This window comes from Triturus cristatus, chromosome 4_2 (assembly GCF_964204655.1).
Source record: "Triturus cristatus chromosome 4_2, aTriCri1.1, whole genome shotgun sequence".
NCBI classification, from domain to species: Eukaryota; Metazoa; Chordata; class Amphibia; order Caudata; family Salamandridae; genus Triturus; species Triturus cristatus.
The window spans coordinates 262,448,939-262,472,883 of NC_140586.1; the positions used below are offsets into that span (position 1 = coordinate 262,448,939).

Consider the following 23,945-nt stretch of genomic DNA (forward strand, 5'->3'; position numbering starts at 1 on the left):
CATATAGTAGCTATACTGGACAACTTAAAGAAGCTCCGGTATAGACAGCCAGGCTCAAATATCAATAGGTAACCCCCTTGCTAAGTACTTTTAGGTCTGGGTACGGGGGAAGAATCACTAAAAGAAAAAAGATAGCGTCCCCACTGGACCTGTATTTTTTCGCTTGGCTACTTTGAACTGTTGGTTCTGTTCCAATTATACTGAAATATTTACATATGTAAAGTTTTTCATAAGACCATATTTATTATATTCTTTTCATGCCGTATTAAAAATCTCATATTTCATAATAATTCATTTACAAACAGCATAATTATTAACAGTCAACAAATACATTTTAACAATCCCTTCTATGAATTGTGACATCACTGTTGTATCAAAGATCATACAATTGTTTTAAAAACCGAATATCACCATTACAGAAAAAAAGAAAAAATGATTTCCGAAAAAAATCCAACTTCCCTTCTAACTCATCCTCTCATTCGATCATACACTCTGACTCCGACACTACCATACGAAACACTCATATTAACAACCCAACGCACTATACATGCATGAAAGTAAACCACAACAGAGGTGCACAGTAAATCATTGTCCGCTGTGGTGTTGTGGGCTGGGATATTTTTTCCAGAGAAAAGGTCGCCGTAATTTTTGGTGTGAGCATGGAATACCACCCATCACCTTATTCAGGACCACACAACTATAATTAAGTCACTTCCAGGGGTGGTATGGAGGGAAGAATCTATTGGGGACAGATAATACAAGGAATCAGAACCAACAAAAATACTCCAGGAACGTGGAGAAAATCTTAACAATTATAGTGGGTTCCCATGCGTATTGCCAAATCACCGCATGAGAATGGGCCATAGATTTGTCGAGAAAGAATACTTCCTCTCCCAGGAATTCAGTAGGCTAGTGGTAAATATTACAGTATAATTGGCACCGAACCAACAGGTCAAAGTGGACAGTCGAAGAAATACAGGTCTATGGGTACACAATCCTTTTCTTTTTTTCCCTCTTATAAACAGCCAGGTTTACATGGTGCACAGTTGATGGTCAACAGCAGTGGTTGTGCTAATCCACAACAAAAATGGAAATATTGTCATTTTTTACTTCTAAATGTAACAGTGCTATAGTTGAAGAACAAAATTAGGGTTTCCTGTTGAGATGTTGGCATCCTATATAGCACCTGGTTCTGGAGAAAACTGTGAATTAGTCAGTATGGAAATCTTGCTCATCTTCATTTCAGAAGACTGTTACACTAGAAAACGGAATGGCTCTAGTACAGCTGGGGGTATTACGAGTCGTCTTCGCAAAGGCGTAGGCATCTAGGAAGCTTTGCCAGAAGCATACTAAAGGAAAAGGTCAGCCTATCACCCCTGGTCTTTTGAATCTTCGCCTACATCCCACCTGCTAGTCCTCTGACACTCTAGGCCTCACTACAAGTGTCCTGATATATAGGGAAGAAATACTGCACAGGTAAATACGGATACTGCAGAGTGTTATGTATTTACGGAGTGCATGAATGCCTTCCCATTTTACATACCTCATACCAGAATGGGGATAACACAGCAGTACTAAAGCTTTTTAAAGTGTTTTAAATAAAGCTTTGCACTGCATGGTTTGTATGTGGTAATGATCCCGACCATATATTGGTGAGCATGTTTTCCAGATCCATCTTTTGTAACGATGACTATTGGAGCAATGATCCAGCCAGTGCCAGAAGGGTAGATGGAAGATATCAGAACAGAAGGGAGCTCACATACTTGTACAAAAGAAATCACCATAAAAATATCGTACTCCTACTCAAAATACTAGGACCTCTAGTGACTTCACCCTGGGAATCCAGATCAAGTTGTTAGGTTTGAAAACTCCATTCCCGCTATGCACTCGTTTCATGCTATATTAGGTTAGCAGTGTGTGGCTAATTAGATGCCACTTGTATTCATGTTATGCAAGCCCTTGAGTTATCCCTGCAACGTGCAAGCTTTAGTTAGCCAGTGTGACTATTTTGTATTTCGTAATGCTTATTAGGCTGCTTAGACTGTGTCTGAACTAGGCCTCATTATTCGTATTGCTTGCCTCAGCAGAACACTGTATTTAGTTATTATTTCTCTTCTGTTCAAGGCTGCTTCCCGACTTACTATTGAATAGGCCATTCTGCCCTCGCATACCTATCCAAGTGTGTAGTTCTGCTTCCACGTTAGGAGACGGTGAGACTCAGCGCGGTAACCTTGGACTGCAGATAGCATGTACCCATCTGGCACGTGGTAGCCCATCCTTCTGTGCCCCTTTGTTCAAGTTTGCCTGAGCCGGTAACTTTCCACTGTGGACGTGGTTGGGGGGTTCTTGGAGGAATGATCATACATTGTAGGCCGGTGAGGGAGCCAGTCCCTCGGCAGACATCTTAGGGTGCATGTCAGATTGGTCTCCTCTGCATAGGATTGCTAATAAAAGCTTGTTTGTACTCTCTACAGTCTGACCGACTTCATTATTGGGAAGGCATAGAAGGTGGTTGTAAGTAACCCGAGTGGCCCCGAATGGCCACTTCCCTCAGTCAGAAGACTTTCGGTAAGAACATGCAAAGATAATTGTCTCTTGGCTTCGACATCGGCAGTGTTTCCTCTGCCAAGTCCTTCCCCAAAATGACCATAAACGTCTATCATTTTTGGAAATGTATAGACAGAGTTGGCAAACACAGCTGCTCGTGCTGGCATTGGCTAGTATCAGTGACAGACTAGCAGTTTGTCGTATTTTCTTCATGTTTTGACATCTTTGTTTTTCAAGAGATTGAAGCATTGCCCTCCAAGGGAGCTGCCCTCACCATAACAGTCCGAGTGGAAGGTTTCTCAAAGACAAAGATGTAATCACCCTGTATTTCGCATTTAGATTCTTAAAGTCTGCTGACTTAAAGGAAGACGTTTTCCTACGACTAGTAGGCCTGCTCGAGGAACTGAGGCTTCATCTCAAGGAAGGTTTTGATGGCGCAATCAAGACAGACACAAATACATTGATAAACTGATCCTTCAGTATCACAGCTAGTGCCTCAATGGACAGGATCTTCACCAGGACCAAAATGTATCTCCCTGAACAATTAAGGTCATCAGTACTGTGATCGATGGTGCCAAGCCCAGTATCGGGATCAGATAATTTCTTGCAAGGAGCCGAAGAACAAATATGCCACGTTCATTGCAAGAACAGAAATGCTCCGTGCCAGATGATCAGGAACCCACCCACACCGATCACCAAAAAAAGAGAAAATGCTTAGGGCACACTTTAGTATATGGGTAAGGAGTCTGGGCACATATACGCCTCAATAATTTTGCGATATCAGTGATGCAAATCTGCCCAATACAGAGTTTTCCAGGACCAATAGTTAGCAGCATATTCCTAAGAGATACTGAAGTGGAGTACAGCAGCATATGGGTAAAATATGGGTAATAGGATTTTGCATAAGTAAAATGTAAACTAAACCATGGTACCTATAGGAAGTATGCGACAAACAGAGGTGTGCCAAATAAATGGATGTATTTTAAGTTTAACACTTAATATAAAAGGGCAGCTCAAGCAAAATGTTAATGCTACTATTTTCACCTTAAGAAACGTGAGTAATTTAAAACTAGTTCATTTTCAGTGTACTTGAACATGATAATAGTTCTGTAGGACTCACAGAGCGCACCACAGGGGTCGCACTAGGGATATAGCACAGTGTCTCAATCCATGCTGTGGCAGACCCTTAAGGCTGTGAGCTGGGAGCAGAGCTGGACAGTGCGATGTATCACAGCAAATTCACTCTTCCCAGTTCACACTGGTGAGGGATGGATTGGCTGAAGCAGTCGGTCTGTCTTTCACTACTGCAGGGAAAAACTGGCCTGTGCTTCAAAGGATACCAGAAGGGTCAAGTTGGGGATATTGAATGACCGAGGAAGGATTCCTGTATTCTTCCTCCCTCGTTTCAAGGGACACCCTGACAGTGCCCAACAATCATGTACCAGAGGCAATGTCCTTCCTTGGGGGCTCTTTGCCTTTGCGCATGCCTCTGTAATATGGAATGAATGCCAAGGCCTCCCTCATTTAAATGGAACCATGCCTGAAGCAAATGAAGGAATACCACCTTGTGATCTAGCACGTCGCCATCTACATTATAGAAAATGTCACGCAAACCTCTGTGGCCTCTTCTGCAATACCATAGGATCAAAAAGTGGTGTAAATGCCAGTTGTACCCTGGGGACACTTTTTATAATAAGCATCCTGTAGGATAATGGGTTTATACAGCCATACTGCACTTACCTCTAATCAGTTTAGCATTCACATCTTCATTTACTTTGGCAACGTTGATGATCATGCGAGCTTGCTTCGCGTACCGAAGAGTGCTGAGGGATTCTTCGATGTTACTGGCAGCAGGACTGACTGTAGCAATCATAGCCGTCTTCGAATTTCCACCAAGACTTTCTTTTAATAACCTTTTTCAACAAGAGAAGAGTGGCAATGAATAAAAAAAGGCTCATTGTTGCAGCCCTACTCACAACCTTTAGTTGCTGCATGGCCTGTGTCTCTAAATCTGAGGACAGTGGACCTTTCTTGACAGTAACTGATTAGGAATCAAAAGTCTACTGAGAAATACATTGCTTACAGACTCCACACAGAGGATTGCCCAAAAGCATATACATGTAGTCAAGACACCTACATTGGAGGATGGAGTAATTTAAATTCCTGACAACTGTATTTAGGGGATTGATGCAGAGGATGTGAGTAAGCACAAGTCATTAAATCGCCAGCATACATTTTCAACAAATTTCTTGTTTGACATTTTTACTTCTATGTTGTAATATTGTCTCTCCACTGGTGGGAAATTTAGATTGAGTAGATTATATCCCTCTCACAACACATATGACTTATGTAATGAAAGTGAGAGAAGGATTAAGACACTCATTTGAAGACAAATTCATTTCCATAATTGGGAAAACTGGGTTGATTTGCTGACATTGGTGCATGTAATTTGTGGTGTAGAACACGTATTCTCACTAAGCAGAGAAATAAAAATGTTGTCAACCTTTACATTACTCAGTGCCAAATAATAGTGGATGTACCGACATGGACCATTGAAATTACTGACAAAAGGTATATTCTGTTGTTCTTACTATCTATAAGAGTCATCCCACTCGTCAAAAAACAGGAACCTGGCAGGTATGACCTGGAGGAAATGTGTAATCGTTTTACTATTCTTAGGTTGTATGATTATTATTATTTTAATGCTGCGAGAGATACTGCAGGCTTTTATCTGCTGGCTCGCTCTTTCCTGTGTGGTATTCTAAACCGTGAACTGTTCATCTCGTTCGGCAGTTGGCAGCCGGTGGACTCACTTATTACAATAAATCTTCTTTCTTGTCAAGCCGTGGTATCCTTTCCACATCACATAAAGACAGACATATCAGGCACACTTTTAGATCTCAGATATAGTTTCGCATGTAGATAGGGAAATAACAGGACCAACTCCCAATGTTTATTGGAGACATGGCATGCCTGCTGGTGCCAGTTCTTGGTCACAATTTGGAAAGAGCTTCAGAAGCCTAGCACTAGTGTTAACTTGCTATGAACCAGAGTGCACATATATGAAATCAACTCTGTTTCCACTGCCCTCTCATCCAAAGAAAAACTTGGGTTATTGTGCTGATCAAATTGTCAAGCACTGTGGTATGTTCCTGTTAGACCTGGCATCCTTGGAGTGGTTTCCCCCTAACCTTTTGCCTTCAGATCTCTTGTTGTGCGGACTTCATTTTTTCTGGACTTAGAACTCTGCACAGATTACCTCTGCTAAAGTGCTTGTGCTTGTTACCCAAGACATGGTAACATTGGCTCATATCCAATGGGCATATTTACTTTACTTTGGAGTCCCTAGTAAAGTGCAATACATCTGCCCAGGGCCTGTAAATTAAATAATGCCAGTTGGCCTGCAGCACTGATTGTACCACCCACTTAATTAGCCTTCAAACATGTCTCAGGCCTGCCATTGCAGACACTGGGTGTGCAGTTTCAACCTTCCATGTCAACCTGGCAAAATAAACCTTTAGCCAGGCTCAAACCTTCCTTTTTTAATCCATATAAGTCATCCCTAGAGTTGGCCTTAGACAGCCCCAAGGTCAGGGTGCAGTGTTTTTAAAAGGTTGGACATGTACTTTTAAGTTTTACATATCCTGGTAGTGAAAAACGATTACATTTGTTTTTCACTACTCCTCTGCCTTTCTCTCCCATAGGATAATTATGGAGTTGCCTTATTATATTTTAGAAGTTTAATTTCCAATAACTGGTACATGTTTGGTGTCTCTGGACTACTAATTTTAAATCCTAACTTATGAAGTCAGATTTTAAATTAGAATTCTGAAAATGAGACTTTTAGAAAGCTGGCATTTACTTGACTTAGCCATTGGGAGCCTGTGGCCGGTCTCTGGTCACATGGCTGGGTGTAGTTTATATAGTTGGGCTTTGTGTATTCCTCCTAGACAGCCACACACAATGGGAGGTTAGGTGTGGCTAGATGGACCATTGCAGACAGGATGGGAGAGAGTAGCTTGGCCCAGTCTCACTTACACCTAAATAGGCTGTGTTCTGTCTCCACACAAAGGTCTGCCTACCACCTGTGGTTAGACTCAAGCTAGGGCAGAAAAATAAGGGAATCGGAGCATTTCAAAGGCATGCCACGAGAAGCTTCTCCCCACTTCAAAGGCACGACTGTGCATAAAATAAGGACCTCAGATACAACCACTTCAGTACACTTCTGAACTTGGGGATACACTACCAGGAAGAAGGAATGCTGTGCTGCTGAAAGTACTGTCACTCTGCTGGACAGCCACTCTGAAGGAGCTACTACACTCTTGTGCTGACTTGCAGCCCTCTTGCAAGGAGAGGAAGAACTAGACCTACAACCCATATTGAACCCAGATCACCAGAGTGAATCAAAGGGCCAGTCTGCTGGCCTACTGATCTAAGCCTCAGGCTCCCCAACTGCTCCTGAACCAGTTTGCAGCAAGTTCCTGACCCCCAAGTGGTGCCCTCAGGTCTTGGACCCTTGGTGTGACTCAGCAGGCTCGCTTTCAGGCTCTTTGCGACCGCAAACAGGACAGTTCCCACTGGAACCGCACTGCTTGTACCAAAAACGAAAGCGAGCCGCTGCCAGCCCATCTTGTCGCACTGCAAGCATAGATCACCACAGATGACTGCCAACGCAAGGCTCCAGCCCAGTCATCAGCCACACCTGGGTTGCTCCCCGCACCACACTGACCACCGCCAGCGACACTCTCCTTGCTCCCTGTGGCCCTCTTCAATGCAAACGATTTCTTGGCATAAAACTTGAGAAGGTAAACCTTCAGCAGGAATGATCTGGGACTGTACTTGACCCACACAACATCGTGGTTAGCCAGAACTTTTTAACCGAACCCGGTCTAGATTGAATAGCCGCGGTTGGCGCTTTATGCTTTTAGGGACTGGATTGCAATTTATTCTTTAAAAAAAATCATAACTACGGTTCTACTGATTGGAATTTTGCCATTTTTGATTAGATATGCTCTATTTGTCTAACCTGGAATGAGATCTTTATTTGTGGTATTTTAACTGTTTCACTGTTTAAAGATTTACACAAATACTTTATACATTGCCTCTAAATTATGCCCGACTGCTCTGTGACAAGCTAGCAGGGGGTGAAAACAGGTTAATTTGGGGTTTGCTTGTGCCTTTCCTTGACTACGTTTGTTGTTGCTGCTTGACCAGGGCTAACATCCCAGTCAACCAGCAATCCAATGGCTAACAGTTGCATTTGCACAACAAGTTCACTAATACAGTTTTTCTGCAGGTCTAAGGTGCCACTGATGCAAGCATCAAATCCAACTTGAATATCAAAGTTGCAAACCAAAATGCAATTATTTCATCAATCTCCTAACAGTTATAATAGTTAAAGGATTGACACTCAATCTTTGAAGACCAACATTGTAAAGCTATACTGTTAGAATATGTTATACAAGTGGACACATACCAGTCATGAAATACAACAGTTGGCATCCGACAAGTGCAAGTAATTGTACAAACTTTACAAAAAAGGGTTAATGGACTAAACACTGACAGCAACAAAACAACCAGATTAATTTGGTTGTTATGACCTGAAAATTAAAAAAATGGCCATGGACACAGAAAAGACTGGACATCAGAAATTGCTTTGAAAAGTCTGAATTAATTAGTGTTCGATGCAAGACCAGCTGCATCATCAACTAAGCCATCACGGCCAGCACCCCCGCCTATCTGGCTGAAACGTTTAGCACCTCTGGAGGCTCTCAGCAGGCTCACAGGCAGGACACTAACAGAGTGGATAAGTGGTAGAATTAAAAATGAGGCAAGCGATGGGGGCGTGCCTTGCCGAGCCAAGATGGCGACCACAACTTGAGTGCGCTCCCGGACCCCTCCGCCATCCGCTTGCTATCCGCCCAAGGAGTGAGCCATCCAGCTGAAAATCTACCGTCTGAGTGCCTGCTGAGCGGTCGGCGACCCCCCTGGTGTCCGATTTCCATCTGTGGGGCGCCCTTACGAAGGAGATTGCATGACCGACGGACCCCGGCCTCCAAGATGGCAGGCCACCCTCGGTGATCGGCGAGCTCCGCCACTTCCTGACTCGCTGGACTCCTTCACGGCCGGCGCTGGGCGAAGGCACCGGGAGGTGTTGGCGAAGCGCTGCGAGCCCCTGGGCGCTGCTGAACATCCCCTGGGATAATTGCCTGCAGACGTGTGGCTGAGGTCCCGTCTGGGTCTGCTGATCGGGCGGACTGTGTGCGGCAGGGAGCTGCCGGGAGGCCCTCCTCGCCTGAGATCGCCGCCATCTCCCGAGGGTCCCTGTGGCGGGACGTCCCCTTCGGCCGTTGAATCGAGCGGTAGGGACGACTGGCCGCGTGGTGGCGACCTGAGCGGCTGGGAAGCCCGTGGTCGACTGAGGCCAGTGTCTGGATCCGATCTAGGCGTGTCCCGGCCCGCGCGCGCCGCCGACGGAGGGGTGGGGGGGCCCATAACCAGAGGGCCGGCGCAGCAATCCATCATCACTGGCGGTAGGCTCCGGCTGCAGGAGGGGGTCCTGTGGTCGTTGGGAGGGGGCCCCCTCTGCAGGTGCGGGCGGCCCGATACGGAAGGAAGCCTTGGGGCCCCAACTCCATTCTAGTGAACCAGGGCCTCCTGAGTCCTGTTCTAGAGGCGGTCCATATAGGCAGCGGAGCCCCCGGCCATGGGGCAGGGGGAGGCGAGGTAGTGTCGGCCGCTTCTTCGAGCGACAGTGGGGATCCCTACGGAGGTGCTTCCTTCCTGCATTTGGGCCTAGGCCCTAGGTCCACTAGGCTCATGTCCCCCTTGCATTGCCAGTGCCATTATACTTACCTGCTAATCATCCCAGGTGGTGCTTGGGGGTGATCGGAAGCGTGTATCGGGCGGCGGGGTGGGTCCTTATCGTGGGCCTTCCTCCACCCTGGGCTACTACGGTGCTTGGGAGAGGGAAACGAGAGACTGGCATCTTCTCTGGCAGCTCGCCTGAATCCTGGGACACCCTTCCTCGTAAGGCAAGGCCTGGTCCTTTCGCCTCCCTGGTTCCAGCCGCTGAGCGGCCTACTGGGTGCGGCGTTCTCATGTCGCCCCTGGGGCCCAGACAGACGACGCTGACGTTGCGGGCCTTCACCTGCCGTGAGGCCCGCTGGCAGGGGTCCTACGGAGTCCGCGCGAGGAAGGCCTGCCTACGAACTGGTCGCTGCACTCGTGTGGGCCGGCCTGAAGGAAAGGAGTGGGGAGCTGTGGCATCTGGTCCTGAGGTGTGGATTCGGCTATCGATCGGGCAGTGAGCTGGGTCACTACTACATCCCCGGGGACATTTGCTAACATTGACCCTCCAGTCCTGGACCCGCTGCTGCTCCCGGCCTTCTATGTCTAATCTGGGCTGCCTCCCCGGCGGATCGCTTTGTGGCTCTGGCGGAAGGGGACCTGCTTACGGCTCTGGATCAAGACCCTTCTCCTGCTTTCTCCATCTCCGCTGGCCGCACGTTTTGGGAGCCAGCTTGGTCCGCGCCAAGTCTTCGCGCTGGCTGCTTACACCTGCCAAACCCGGGTCTGCCTGAGTTGCTTTGTCAGCCTCCCATTGTGGAGACTTTGGGAATCCGAGACTCCCCGGGGTCCACCATGGGCAAAACGGATAGGTCGGCGAGGGCCTCTGCCACCCAGACAAAAATGGACCGCTTCACCACCTCGGACATGGGGGCAACCGGTGGTGTGGCAGAACAGGAGGCTCCTCCGTCCGCGGATTTGGCCACCATCCTACAGGCCATCCATGCATCCCAGACCTCGGTGGAGGGCAAGATCACAAAAGTGCAAGTAGACATGACGCTCATCCGCCAGGACCTCCGCAACGCCACTGCCCGGATTAAAGAGACTGAAACCCGGATCTCCACTGTGGAGGACGATGTCCAGCAACTTAAAGGGCAGGTGTCCTGTCTTCAGTCGCACACTCAGGAATTGCATCGTTGGGCGGAGGACGCAGAAAACAGGTCCCGACGCAACAACCTCCGCCTAGTGCGATTTCCGGAGGGGGTGGAGCAAGGCCGCGCGGTGGACTTCCTAGAAAAGTGGCTGAAGTCATGAGTCCCTGGGGGCTCTCTCTCTCCTTGGTTCGCAATTGAGCTGGCCCATCGACCCTTGGCCCCCAAACCGGCACCGGGTGCACCTCCCTGCCCGATCATAATGCGGGTCCTTAATTTCAAAGACTGCAACACCATCATGAAAACTCCACCAACATGATCTTCCCAAATTACACCCGCGAGGTCCAGGGCCAGCGCCGCTCTTTTGGGCAGGTCAAGCAAAAGTTGCCAGCACTTAACATTCAGTACCGGCTCCTCTTCCCGGCTCGCCTGCGTGTGGTGTTCGCAAACAAGACATTGTTCCCTCTGCTGGCGGAGGACAGAACCACGAGATCGGGAGGAGCAGAGGGCGTACTTGGCCGCCTGGCTCACTTTGCTCCTCAGCCTCAATGTAACCGCTTCCGCAGGCGCCGTGGGCAGAGAAGGGCCTGCTCTGATTCCCCACCGGGCCACTCACAGCAGTCGATCATGCTCGCCGAGGGACCTTCTACTGGGAGGTGCTCTGGCTCCTCCAACCGCCTGGGTGGCGTGGATGCTTCGCCCCGGTCTTCCATGATTGATCTCCCAGACACAGACCTATCACGTAGCCCAACGCTTCTGAAGGACCCTGCTTGAGCCGGTCTCTTCCCGCTCTAACTCAGACGTTTTAATCCCGATGGACTCATATACACGCATCCGGACACGAGGAGGGGTCCTCCGCGCTTCCCCATTCCCAAGCGTTTTAGTTTGGTTGTTCACACACTGTAATTTGGTATTGGTTACCGGAGGATGGGGGGGGGATTAACAGATGCTTCCGTTCCCGAAGTGTAGGGTGGGGGAAGGTTTGGGAAGGTTTTTTTCCCTATGTTATTTTTGTTGTTTGTTTCAGCTATCACGGAATGACACAAGCTATTTTTATTAGGACATGATATGCTCTTACAGAAAGCAAATGCTTATATCTATGCGGGCTCCCACACGCTACTACATACCCCTATCAGACTACATGTCCTGGACCAGGTAATACCTACCATGATCGCTAATACTACACCTAGGGCGTCTCTCCACATGTTGTGGTGGAACGTCAACGGCCTACTGGACCGGCAGAAACGCACAGCGGTTCTAAGATATGCGCAGCGTCTCCACATAGATATTATTATGCTCCAGGAAACGCACCTCCTGGGTAACTGCTGCCCCTTCTTGGCCCGCTATGGCTACGAAAGAGTATGGCACTCCGGGTTCTCCTGGGGCTCACGAGGGGTGGCCATCCTCCTGAGGCGCACCCTGCCCTTCGTTCTTTCCCAAGTGATTCATGATCCTCAAGGATTGTCTGTGACATTTTGTGGCTCCCCTCTCACTCTCATGTCAGCATATGCCCCCCCCTTGATGCTCACTTCCACACACAGCTGCCCTGCTAAACAATACGCCCATGTGCAACACGGTTGTTGCGGGAGATTTTAATGCAGCTTTGGCCCTAGCCCTTGACACAATGGGTCCTCCCTCCGCTGCCCGAACAGCTGGCGCGAAACAGCTCAGGAGCTAGTCCGAATCCCTGGGACTCTGCGATGCATGGCGCACATGGCACCCCCGCACCACTCAATTCACACATACCTCTGCGGCCCACCACACACAAGCGTGTATAGATACGATCTTTGTCCCCGTGCCTGACTGTTCTGAGATTCTAGACGTGCGCATTCTGCCCATAGGGATTGCCGACCACTCTCCAATACTTTTCAGCACAGGGGCTCCCCCTCCTTCGGCCCACCAAACATGGAGGATGAACGCCTGGTTCCTCCAAGATAAAGCCTTTAAAAAAGTGGTGGGGAAGGAGCTTAAACAATACTTCACTGCTAATGAGGGTTCTGTAGCCTCCCCGGGTACCCTATGGGAGGCAGGGAAGGCGACCATACGGGGCGTCACTAAAGGGCAGCTAAAAATCCAGAGGCAAGCGCAATTGCAGGAGATCTCATCCAAGGAGGCACAGGCGCTCCGTTTAGAACAGCTACTATCTACATCAGAAGATGCCGCCCAAGCCCGACAACTTGCCCACCTTCGGGACGACATTAGACAACTATCCCTGGACGCTGCTAAGCTCCTATGGAGGTCCTCGGTGGTGAGAATCTATGGTTGGGGGGGATAAAAATGGCACAATCCTACACCTGCTGGCCACATACCCCAGGGCGAATCGTATTATCTCAGAGGTGGCTGATGAGGCTGGAGCGGTGCACCGTGCTCCTCTGGCAATAGCTAACACCTTCGTGGCCTACTACCAGAGACTATACACAGCGCAAACCCCTGAGCAGTCACTCTCGGCCCCCCTTGAGCGGGGTAGGATGCGTCTCCCTAAGCTAGAAATGGCCGCTCAGAAAGACCTGGATCGCCCCATTTCGCGCAAAGAAATCGAAGAAGCGATCACCCTCACCTCCCCGGGTAAGACCCCGGGCCCCGATGGCCTTCCTCAGGAGTATTATGCAGCATACCAAGACAAGCTAATGCCCCACCTGGCCACCTTATTCCACGAAGCCGCGGAGAGAGGTTCCTTACCGCAGGAAACTGACATCACCTCCATCGTGGTTCTTCCGAAATCCCAGCCCCCCTCTCGTAGATGCGCGGACTATCGTCCCATCTCCCTCCTCAATACCGAAATTAAGTTGTTTGCCACCATTCTGGCTCAACGATTGAAACCCTACTTAAACCTGCTGGTCCACCCGGACCAATGTGGGTTCATGCCTCAGCGTGGGACTCGCCACTGCCTCCGGAGGCTGCAGCTGGCTCTAGCCCACCGGCACGTGCTTACCCCGTACTTAGCACTTTTGTCCGTGGACTTTGAAAAAGCATTTGATTCGGTGGACTGGACATATTTGACGGATGTGCTGGCTGAAATGGGGTTCGGGCCTCAATTCAGATCCCTGGTTCATGTCCTTTACGCCCACCCGAAAGCGCAAGTGCTGGGCAACGGGGTGCTATCGGGAGGCCTTTCCCATTGCCAGGGGCACTAGGCAGGGTTGCCCCCTCTCCCCATTGTTATTCGCCCTGGTGATGGAGCCCTTGGCTTCCCTAGTGCGTGCTGAGGAACGCATCCGTGGCTGGGAGTGGCCTAATATCGATACGGACAAGATCGCATTATATGCGGACGACGTCCTGGTCTTCCTGGCTGACCCAGCCTCCTCCGGGCCATACTGCCTCCAGACATTACATTATTTTGAGCAGGCCTCTGGTCTACGGCTAAACCCTGGGAAATCAGTTCTGGTCCTCCCTCTCTAGGGATTGCTTTGAGTGGTAATCCACCATACCACTTCGGCGACAATCCTTTAAATACTTGGGGATATGGATTACCCTCCTTCCTGAGCTGGGCTTCGCTCTCAATGTAGCCCCGTTGGTTAAGAAGGCCAAGGAAGATCTCCTTAAATGGAAAGCGCTACCTCTGAACCGCCTGGGGAGGGTGGCGCTATTTAAAATGATGATCCTCCCCAGATTTCTTTATGTCCTCCAAAATACCCCTTTCTGCTTTCCCAGGACTTGGTTCCGGGAACTGGACAGTTTAACTACCTGGTTTCTCTGGGGCGGAGGGAGGGCGCGCCTGGCTCTGTCCACATGCTGGATTGCCTCCTTTGATGGGGGTATGGGGATGACACACTTATACCTTTATTTTCTGGCTGTACGTCCACGTGGTCCACGATTGGTTCAATGGGGGTTGGTCTGACCTGGCCTATAGGCTGGAGCTGAGTGAACTAGGTTTAAATACAATCCAGGCCACGATGTACGGGGGACCCATACCATCCCGATTGCCTGAGGTGACACGCACCGTGTTATTGGCCTGGCTGGCATCGTTGCGTCAAACCGGATGGACGCATACACTGACCCAATGTACACCCCTCTGGCATGGGACCTGGCTCCGGGAGGTTGGCGGATTACAGGGATTTAAAACTTGGGACCATATTGGCATCTCACAACTAGGGGATGTATGGGCTAAAGGCCATGTACTTTCCTTCCAGGATCTCCAAACCCGCTCCTCCCTACACTCGTCCAGATTTTATAAATATTTGCAGATGAGACACGCCCTCCATACACACATCCCGGATGACACGAGGCTCCCCGAATATAGCCCCACTGAGGCTCAGACAATGATGGGGGACTTGGGTAGGGGGGGGGGAAATCTCCCACATTTATCGCACTTTAGTTAACAACACCCCCACCTCCTTAGATAAGTTGAGGGATCAATGGGTGGAATGGGTGGGCCCCCTCGATGAAGTGGACTGGCGCAATGCTCTCATGGCCCCAGGACAGTCACAGTCTATGTCAAACTTAAGCTGATTCGGCTCTACTACCTGCATGCTGCGTACTTCACTCCCCTGCACCTTTTCCGAGCGGGCTTACGCCAGGACGTGTCATGTGTGAGATGTGCTTACACCCTGGCTGACTTTCTCCACATGGTTTGGTCGTGCCCCCATTTGGAGCAATTCTGGGGGTCTCTCGAGGCGGAACTTACAGAAGTATTGGGTTGAAAGGTTCCCCATGACCCACGTCACTCACTACTGGGGATCACGAACGGGCTGGATGGGTCCAGAAATGAAAAGCTATTTTTTAATACAGCTATGGTCGTGGCCAAATGGGACATAGCGGCGGCTTGGATAAGTCCTGATCCACCTGATCTGGGGAGGTGGCGTAGAGGGGTGGACTGGTGCGCAACCCAGGAGAAAGCCCTGGACATGGCCAAGGGGTGCTGCAAAAAGTATCGTAGAGTGTGGGGAAAGTGGTTGGGTAATGTTGAGGGTTTCGAATAACCTGATTCCATATCTTGTTTCTATATGCCTTTTGGGGGTTCGTGATTCAGGGATGTGTTGACTACAGGAATGTATTTGACTTTGTGATTTCCGTGTATCTGCTGATTTTTTTCATGTGTTCAAAATCAATAAAAATATGATTATCAAAAAAAAAAATGAGGCAAGCAGGCTTCTCCATTTATGCACCCAGGATCTATCATATTCAAAACAGTAATAAGATAAAGATCCACCTCTCAAAAGAACACCACATTGTGACACAGTAAATGTTTCACATCCCCTCTCAGGACCCAGATCCCCAACTTAAATTCACGAATAAAAGTGTATAAATACGGAAGTTCTACAACTCTGCCTAAACTTACTTTTACACTCTTTCTAATCCACAAGTCAGGTGTAATAGGGATGTATGTCGTTACAACGCACACTTTTACAACGCATGCACTTACAACGCACAATCCATTACAACGCATGACATTACAACGCATGACACTACAACGCATTTTTAAAAACTACCTTTACAACGCATTCCATTACAACGCATACTACCATTACAACGCATACCATTACAACGCATAATATTAAATTGCATTTAAGGTAAGTATTAGATAGTATAGGGGTAAAAATTACTTTTCTAACTCCAGGGGGTGCAACAGTAGGGAAAGTGTTGGATAGTATAGGGGTTAAAATTACTATTCTAGGGTGAATAATCTGGTTACCGTCTACATCCCCCCGACACTACACCAGGTCTCCTTCAGGGCACTGGGTGAATTCCTGTTGGCGCTCCCGCCGGGGGAGTTCATCATGGGTGGGGACTTCAACGCGACCATGGACCCTACACTGGACAGGTCTTCACATAGGGCGCTCGGGGGCGACACCTCCACTCTTGCAGAATTTACTGCCGCGCTTGGCCTAGTAGACACATGGAGGGCATATTGGCCAGATGAGAGACAATACACCTTTCTTTCCGGGGTACACCATACCCTCTCACGTATCGACTAGATCTTCACCTCACCGGCCGGGTTCAAGGGGGTGACCGAGGTGTCGCACCTCCCGAGAGGCATCTCGGACCACTCGCCGGTGGTCATCACATTTGCGACCGGTGACCCGGGTAGGCGCACGTTGTTCCCGATCCGTCCCGGATATCTCAAAATCCCCAAAATCGCTAAGACCCTCAAAACAGTGACCAAGAACTATTTCACTGAAAACGCTGACTCCGTCGGGAGCGCAGCAACCCTCTGGGAGGCCTTTAAAACCGTCCTCCGCGGTCAAGCCATCTCCATCATTACGGCCCACACGAAAACCCAGCGGCTCGCGGTGCTGGAGCTAGAGCGGGCGATAGTTCAGGCGGAAGCATCCCATGCATTACAAGGGGATGAAGATTCGGCGCATACACTCCATATGGCACAGCAGGAGTCTAGGTCCCATCTTTGGGAGGGAGCCCGTGCTAGACAGGTAGCGACCCAACACACTATCTATGAACTTGGGGACAAGGCGGGCAAACTCCTGGCGTGGCTGGAGAGGGGGGACCGAGCGTCGCGGTGGGTGGCGCGGATTCGCCTGGGCGAGGGGGAATTTACCTCTGAGCCCCAGCGAATATTGGGGGCTTTCGCGGCCCACTATCAATGCGTCTATACACCTGAGGCCTCCTCTACCGTCGCAGACAATGAGCTCTTCCTTCGGGACATCACAATGCCTAGGCTGACCGCTTCGGGAGCTGAGGCCCTGGAGGCGGATCTGACGGCTGAGGAGATCACGCTCGCGATTTTGGCCCTTCGCACTGGGAAGGCGATGGGGCCTAACGGAATCCCTATCGAATACTATAAGCAAAACTCCTCTCTAGTGGTCCCTCACCTACTGGCCATGTATAGGGACGGTCTATCGACCGGGATCCTCCCCCGCGATCAGAGGATGGCTACAATAGTGGTGATCCCGAAACCCAACAAACCTTCGCACGAGTGCTCCTCTTATCGCCCGATTTCGCTGCTCAACGCCGAGGCGAAGATTCTGGCCAAGGTATTGGCAACACGGCTGCAGCCTTACCTCTCGACCCTAATACACCCTGACCAGTCGGGATTTATGCCTCACCGGAACACCGCTCTAAACCTGCGGCGTCTCCATGGCATCATTGCTTGCCGCTCCTCGATCGAGGAAGATGCAGCCATACTGTCGTTAGATGCGCGGATGGCGTTTGAGAGAGTGGAGTGGCCTTTCCTCTTCGCCGTTCTTCGCCACATGGGGCTTGGCCCCAAGATTTGCGCGTGGATTCAACTACTGTACACCCAGCCGCTTGCACAGGTGGTGGTAAATGGCCGCGTCTCTGACGCCTTTCCGCTGGGTCGGGGGACTAGGCAGGGTTGCCCCCTCTCCCCGCTCCTCTTTGCTATGGCTCTTGAGCCCTTGGCGGCGTGGGTGCGACAGGATCCGATGATCCGTGGCCTCAAATGGACGCTGGACTGGGAAGATCGCATTTCCCTTTATGCGGACGATGTGCTTCTCTATCTTGCCACGCCGGAGCGCTCTATCGCCTGTCTCCTCAACATATGTGAATCGTACGGGCGGAGGTCGGGATATGAAATAAACTGGGAGAAATCCATTTTATATATGCTCCGAGGCACCCCGCCTCGGCTTCCGAGAGGCTGTAACATTCTAGTGGCTCATGACGGGTTCAATTATCTTGGCGTGTACGTCACTGCAGATCGGGACAAATTTGTTGCGGAAAATCTAATGAAGCCCCTCCAACGGCTTCGCACCGACGTCAAACACTGGCGCGCCTTGCCCCTGACACTGCTTGGAAGGGCTTCGCTCTTTAAGATGCTCGCCCTCCCGAGATTCCTCTATGCGCTACAAAATACCCCCTTCCCGATTGCGCCCTCTTACTTCACGGCAGTCAATGCTGAGATCACTCGTCTCCTCTGGGAGGACAAGGCGCCTCGTATTGCTCTCCACAAGCTTACCAGTGGCTGCTACGACGGAGGTATAGCCCTCCCAGATATTAAAACCTATTACTGGGCGTCACACCTCATGATTATCAATCAGTGGCTCCATGTGCCGGGGGAGGACCCTGCATACCGTATGGATAGACAACTGCTCGGCCCCGGAGGGGTGATGGGAGCCCTTTACAACCCAAAAAGAGGTCACGTTCCGGCGGGGCCCGCAGCACATACCCTCCAGATATGGCTCGCGGCGCAGCGGGCGATGGGCTGGGCAGGGAGGATTACCCAGGCAACGCCGCTCTGGGACACTAAACAGCTTGGGGTACTGCGCACTACCAAGGGATTCCACCAGTGGGATCTTATTGGTATTTCCAGGGTTGGAGACCTCTGGCAGAGGGGAGGGGTGATCACTTTTGCCCAATTGCAGGCAGAGTACGACTTGGCAGACACCGAACACTTCCGATATTTACAAATCCATCACGCTCTTCGGACGGCGATTCCACATGGGACTCGGCTCCCTGAGTCATCGCCCTTGGAGGACCGGCTCCTCATGGAGCATTTGCTCCAGAGAGCGACGTCCCTAACGTACCGGAAGATAATAAATAACCGCCCTGACCCTTTTTCAACCCTTAAAGGGAAATGGGATGCAGAACTTGGAGACTTTGATGAGACGGATTGGCGTTCCGCGCTCTCGTCCCCCAGGGAGGTGGGCATATCTTCCAAGTTAAGGCTGGTCCAACTTAAAATTCTACATCGCACATATTATACCCGTACACTCCTATTCAAACTCCACCGGGTGGAGTCCCCGCTGTGTCTCAGGAACTGTGGCCTCGAAGGAACCTTTCTACATACCCTCTGGGAGTGCCCTATCATAGCGCTTTATTGGAAAGGGGTGTTGCGTATTCTTTCCCAGGTAACCAAAATCCCCACGCTGCCTGAACCTCGGCTCTGTCTCCTCAACGTCTGGGAACAGACGGACCACAATAGAGTGGCCCAGCTTTGGGTGACATTGGGGCTCATGCTTGCAAAACGTAATATAGCCCAGCGATGGGGATCGGGGCAGGTGCCTACCCTGGCGCATTGGATCCGAGACATGGACCTTGTAATGGTGACTGAAAAAACTGTATATGTTCATAGAGGGTGCCCCAAGAAATGGTCCCAGGTCTGGGGTGGCTGGAATGTGTACAGGGGAAACATCTGTGAGCCCCCACCTGATGCATCAGAATCTGACCTCAGTGACCATGACTAGTGGCTCCACCGCTGGCGCTGGGCGGGGAGGGGAACAATGGTATGCTACCTTTGGTCTGTTTATTTCTCTATGTGACACCTGTGCTGCCATTGCTGAGATACCTTCAGAGCTTTTGTATGCTAAGCCTTGCACTAAACGAGTGGTGTTTATTTTCTGTGTTGTTGATAAACTTAATAAAAATATTAAAAAAAAAAAAAAATTACTATTCTAACTCCAGGGGGTGCAACAGTAGGGTAAGTGTTGGATAGTATAGGGGTAAAAATTACTATTCTAACTCCAGGGGGTGCAACAGTAGGGCAAGTGTTGGAAAGTATAGGGGTAAAAATTACTATTCTAACTCCAGGGGGTGCAACAGTAGGGTAAGTGTTGGATAGTATAGGGGTAAAAATTACTATTCTAACTCCAGGGGGTGCAACAGTAGGGTAAGTGTAGGATAGTATAGGGGTAAAAATTACTATTCTAACTCCAGGGGGTGCAACAGTAGGGAAAGTGTTGGATAGTATAGGGGTTAAAATTACTATTCTAACTCCAGGGGGTGCAACAGTAGGGTAAGTGTTGGATAGTATAGGGGTTAAAATTACTATTCTAACTCCAGGGGGTGCAACAGTAGGGTAAGTGTTGGATAGTATAGGGGTAAAAATTACTATTCTAACTCCAGGGGGTGAGATAGTAGGGAAAGTGTTGGATAGTATAGGGGTTAAAATTACTATTCTAACTCCAGGGGGTGCAACAGTAGGGTAAGTGTTGGATAGTGTAGTGTAATATTATGCGTTGTAATGGTATGCGTTGTAATGGTAGTATGCGTTGTAATGGAATGCGTTGTAAAGGTAGTTTTTAAAAATGCGTTGTAGTGTCATGCGTTGTAATGTCATGCGTTGTAATGGATTGTGCGTTGTAAAAAATGCGTTGTAAGTGTAGTGCGTTGTAAAAGTTGCGTTGTAAAGGTTGTTCCCCGTGTAATACCCTTAAAGCCATGCTAGGCACATGTTTTTAGGTGTACTATTGGACCCGTCAGGTAAACTTGTAATGGGTTGCCTATTCCACTGTGTGGAAATGTACATAGTGTACAGTTTGGAACACTGGGAATAGTAGTTGAATCTGCAAACACACCTTTTTCTTATTCCAAGGAAAAAAAGATTCCCTGAGGAGAAATTCCTTGCACCACAACAACACCAAATCTAGGGTTGATCCGTTCTATTTCCAATCAATGACGGGGACATACTCCAGTCCTTAGCTGGATTAAGTGTCTGACCAATTCCTTGGTGGGAAGGGGTCGGACATCAGTTCAAAAAGGCCCCTCAAAAATATGCTTGTGGGTATTTAAAAACCTAGAAAGCAAGTCACACCTCGAGGATCCCTTCTCCTACCACTTGCATCCGCTTCAATCTTGTCAGAATAGGCTTGTGTAGTTGTGACAGGTGTAAATGAAGGCATTTGTGGTTGTAAAGTTAGGTTTACAGACAAAATCATGACTGGTAATTGGGCCTTATCATCAAATCTCTGCCTTTGACCCCATCCGGAGCACTGATGTCTTTTAGCTAGGTTTACGACCTACACATACTTTACAAGGAAACCTATACACTGGGTTGTTCTGCATAATATACCCAATTAGTTTGCCAGTTAGATGGCATCACAAAACACCATGCTTCAATGTTGGGATATAATTTAAAAAAGAATTGTCAGGAGTTGTAAATCCAATTGGTGCAACTGAACAAAGTCAAGATTGCGAATGCCGATATCTGTTCAATGAAAGGCCAGTACTCGAAGAGTGTAGAGAAACATAAGAGACACACATGGCTGCACGTATTAATCTGCCACTTATTAATATTAAACCACTCCACCGCATGAACTTACCAGGTAAGGACAGAGTCACGGTAAGGGATGAAAGCCCTCTTCTTCAAATGTGTGCTCTCTGACAATGCAGAAATAACCTTCCCCAGCGTGAAAAGGGATTTATTGATGCTCATACCTTCCTATACAAAAAAAGTATAAGAAAGAATATCCTCAAATAAATGCATCCTTTGTGGAAGTAAAATAGCAACATCTGCAAATATACTCCAATTCCCTGTAGTGAATACAAACAGATAGCACCTACATCTCAGTGGCTCATGACAATCAGCTAAAGATTTCAGCAGCAAAAGAGCACATAAAAACTTTGTTTGCTTTTAAAGCGCTCACAATATTTAGTATATATGCACCCAATATAGCACAATGAGATTTGGCTTTTTTGCAGATGCAACAACCACTTATAATAGCCAGATTACACATACTATCAGTCTGGGGTTGGGTTTTTAACAGTGATCCCGACAGGATGGTGCAGAGATCTTTCCTCCGCTTCCCAACATACATACAGCGAGAGCATCAGCTGCACTAAAAGACTATCTCCAGCATTGGTGCCGAACGATACCTGGTATGGAGTGCATCTAGTGCTCACTGACTTCACACACTATTCACACTTAAACAAGCTGAACAGAAGGTTAGATTTGCTGCTGCTTTCTGAACAACTGCAGGGTACCTTCAGGCAAGTACAACACTTAGTCGGAACTGTCTCTGATCACACGCTGGTGATTGCAGAGGTCAGATGGGGGACTAACCCCAAATCCTGAGCTAGAATGAAGGGTGTACGAGTTAGAATATCGGGTATTTAGGTTAATAGTATCGACCCTTATACACCGACAATTTGAAGTGAATGAAGCCTCGGCAGAAGACTCGCACAAAGAATGGGAGCCAGACTGCCTCTCTGCATTTCTGATAAGTAGAGAAGCAGAGAGCAGGCAGATCAAAGCACTAAGGACCCCAGAGGGACATATAGTAAACACTAAAGAACAAATAAAAGAGTCAAAGTCCAAATGTATGGGATAAGAGAGCTCTCGCTCAATTTGTTCAGAAGGTAAGGTTTAACTGACTGACTCCAATGCAAAAAATCAGAGGGGGGGGGGGGGGGGGGGGGGAGTGGGAGTAGTATGGCCCATTTGTACTGTATAACCAGGGTCTTGTTTGTGTGGAAACCGTCATAAAAAACCTTCATATACATACACAGGCGATTGGCGGTATATCTTGATTTTCTGCCTTAGTGTACTGTTAAAGCATCATCATTGGGTCTTTAGTTGTATATATGCTGACCTCCACCTGGAGGAAGACCAACTGGTTTATCAGTAGCGTCCAGAAATGAAAAGAGGGCGTGTGTGTGCTCAAGTGTAGTGAGTTAAAATTCCCTACATCACTTTGTGGCAAGTATTTATTGAAAAAATCACAGTGTGGGAAATTAAAAAATAAGGTGGTGCGTGTGTAGATTCAGTTACTAGTCTACCGCACTTATGTTGGTCAACATGTTTAAGCCTTCTGGTAAATTCTAGAGGCTTTCGTCAGGTCCGAGGTATGCTTAAGAGCGCATTGTGGCTCCTAATATAGTGGTTAATTTGCCATTCTTGTTAATATGAAGTCAGATCCGTAGTATCTGTAACTGGAGAAAAAAGAAGAAATGTGCAGTTGTATCTTTCATTCTTCTTTCTCCCTTCGATTTGATAAATTAACCCATTTTAATAATAACAGTTACAATTAATCATGTTTTTAATCATGTTTTTAATGTCTTTGACCGTAATAAGTCAGAGCTGCCAGTTTCCACACAAACAAGACCCTGGTTATACAGGACAAGTGGTCCCTTCTCCCCCCCCTCTGATTTTTTGTACTAACCATTGAAGCCGAATGGATCACAGTTTCTCCTTCCCTCCTCATTGATTGTAACAAATGATTCCAATGCAAGCCAAAGATCTTTGGTCCCCGTTAGACACTGAAGAAATAGAGCTGCCATCAAGGATTTGGCCTCAGGTAAAACACCAGGGAGAGATGGACTTCCTGTGGAGCTCTAGTCCACGTAAAATGTGGCATTGGTGCCTAAATTAAAGGAATTTTATGAGGTAGCGTACAAGAGAGGAGTGTTCTTGCAGTCCGCCAGAGACACTCACTGCCACAAGCCTAAACTAGGAAAGGATCTTTTGGTGCTTAAAGCATACTACTCCCTTTCAAGCTCATGCACTACAAGATGTTGCCATAGATCATAAACAACTGGATAAGACCCTTGCCGGTCAATCTGGTTTATCCTAACCAAATTGACTTTATTCCTAACAGATGTACGGCCATGAACATTACAAATTTCGTAATGGCAAAATGTCCCAAGACACAACAAATACACACAGTGGTGAAGGCCTTCAACACCCTGCGTTAGGATTCTTTTTTCAGGTTCTTGGAGGAGATGGGGATTGGGACGCAATCCTTAAGTGGATCCGACTCAAATACTCCCAGATAATGGCCTGTATTAAGACAGGCAGGATCATCTCAAAAGAGTGGCCAACCTAACGGG

The 23,945-nt window shown here is 48.5% G+C and overlaps 1 protein-coding gene across 2 annotated transcripts in view; it reads right to left on the reverse strand.

Annotated features, from left to right (window-relative positions):
- The window catches only part of KIF14 (kinesin family member 14), a 624,724-nt gene that overhangs the window by 469,794 nt on the left and 130,985 nt on the right, over nucleotides 1-23,945 (reverse strand). For both annotated transcript variants that reach the window (XM_085601461.1, XM_085601462.1), the window contains 2 exons: nucleotides 21,440-21,558; nucleotides 4,288-4,460 (listed from right to left, as the gene is read on the reverse strand). In XM_085601461.1, the coding sequence (XP_085457587.1) occupies nucleotides 4,288-4,460; nucleotides 21,440-21,558 (292 nt within the window). The remainder of the gene's footprint in view (nucleotides 1-4,287; nucleotides 4,461-21,439; nucleotides 21,559-23,945) is intronic.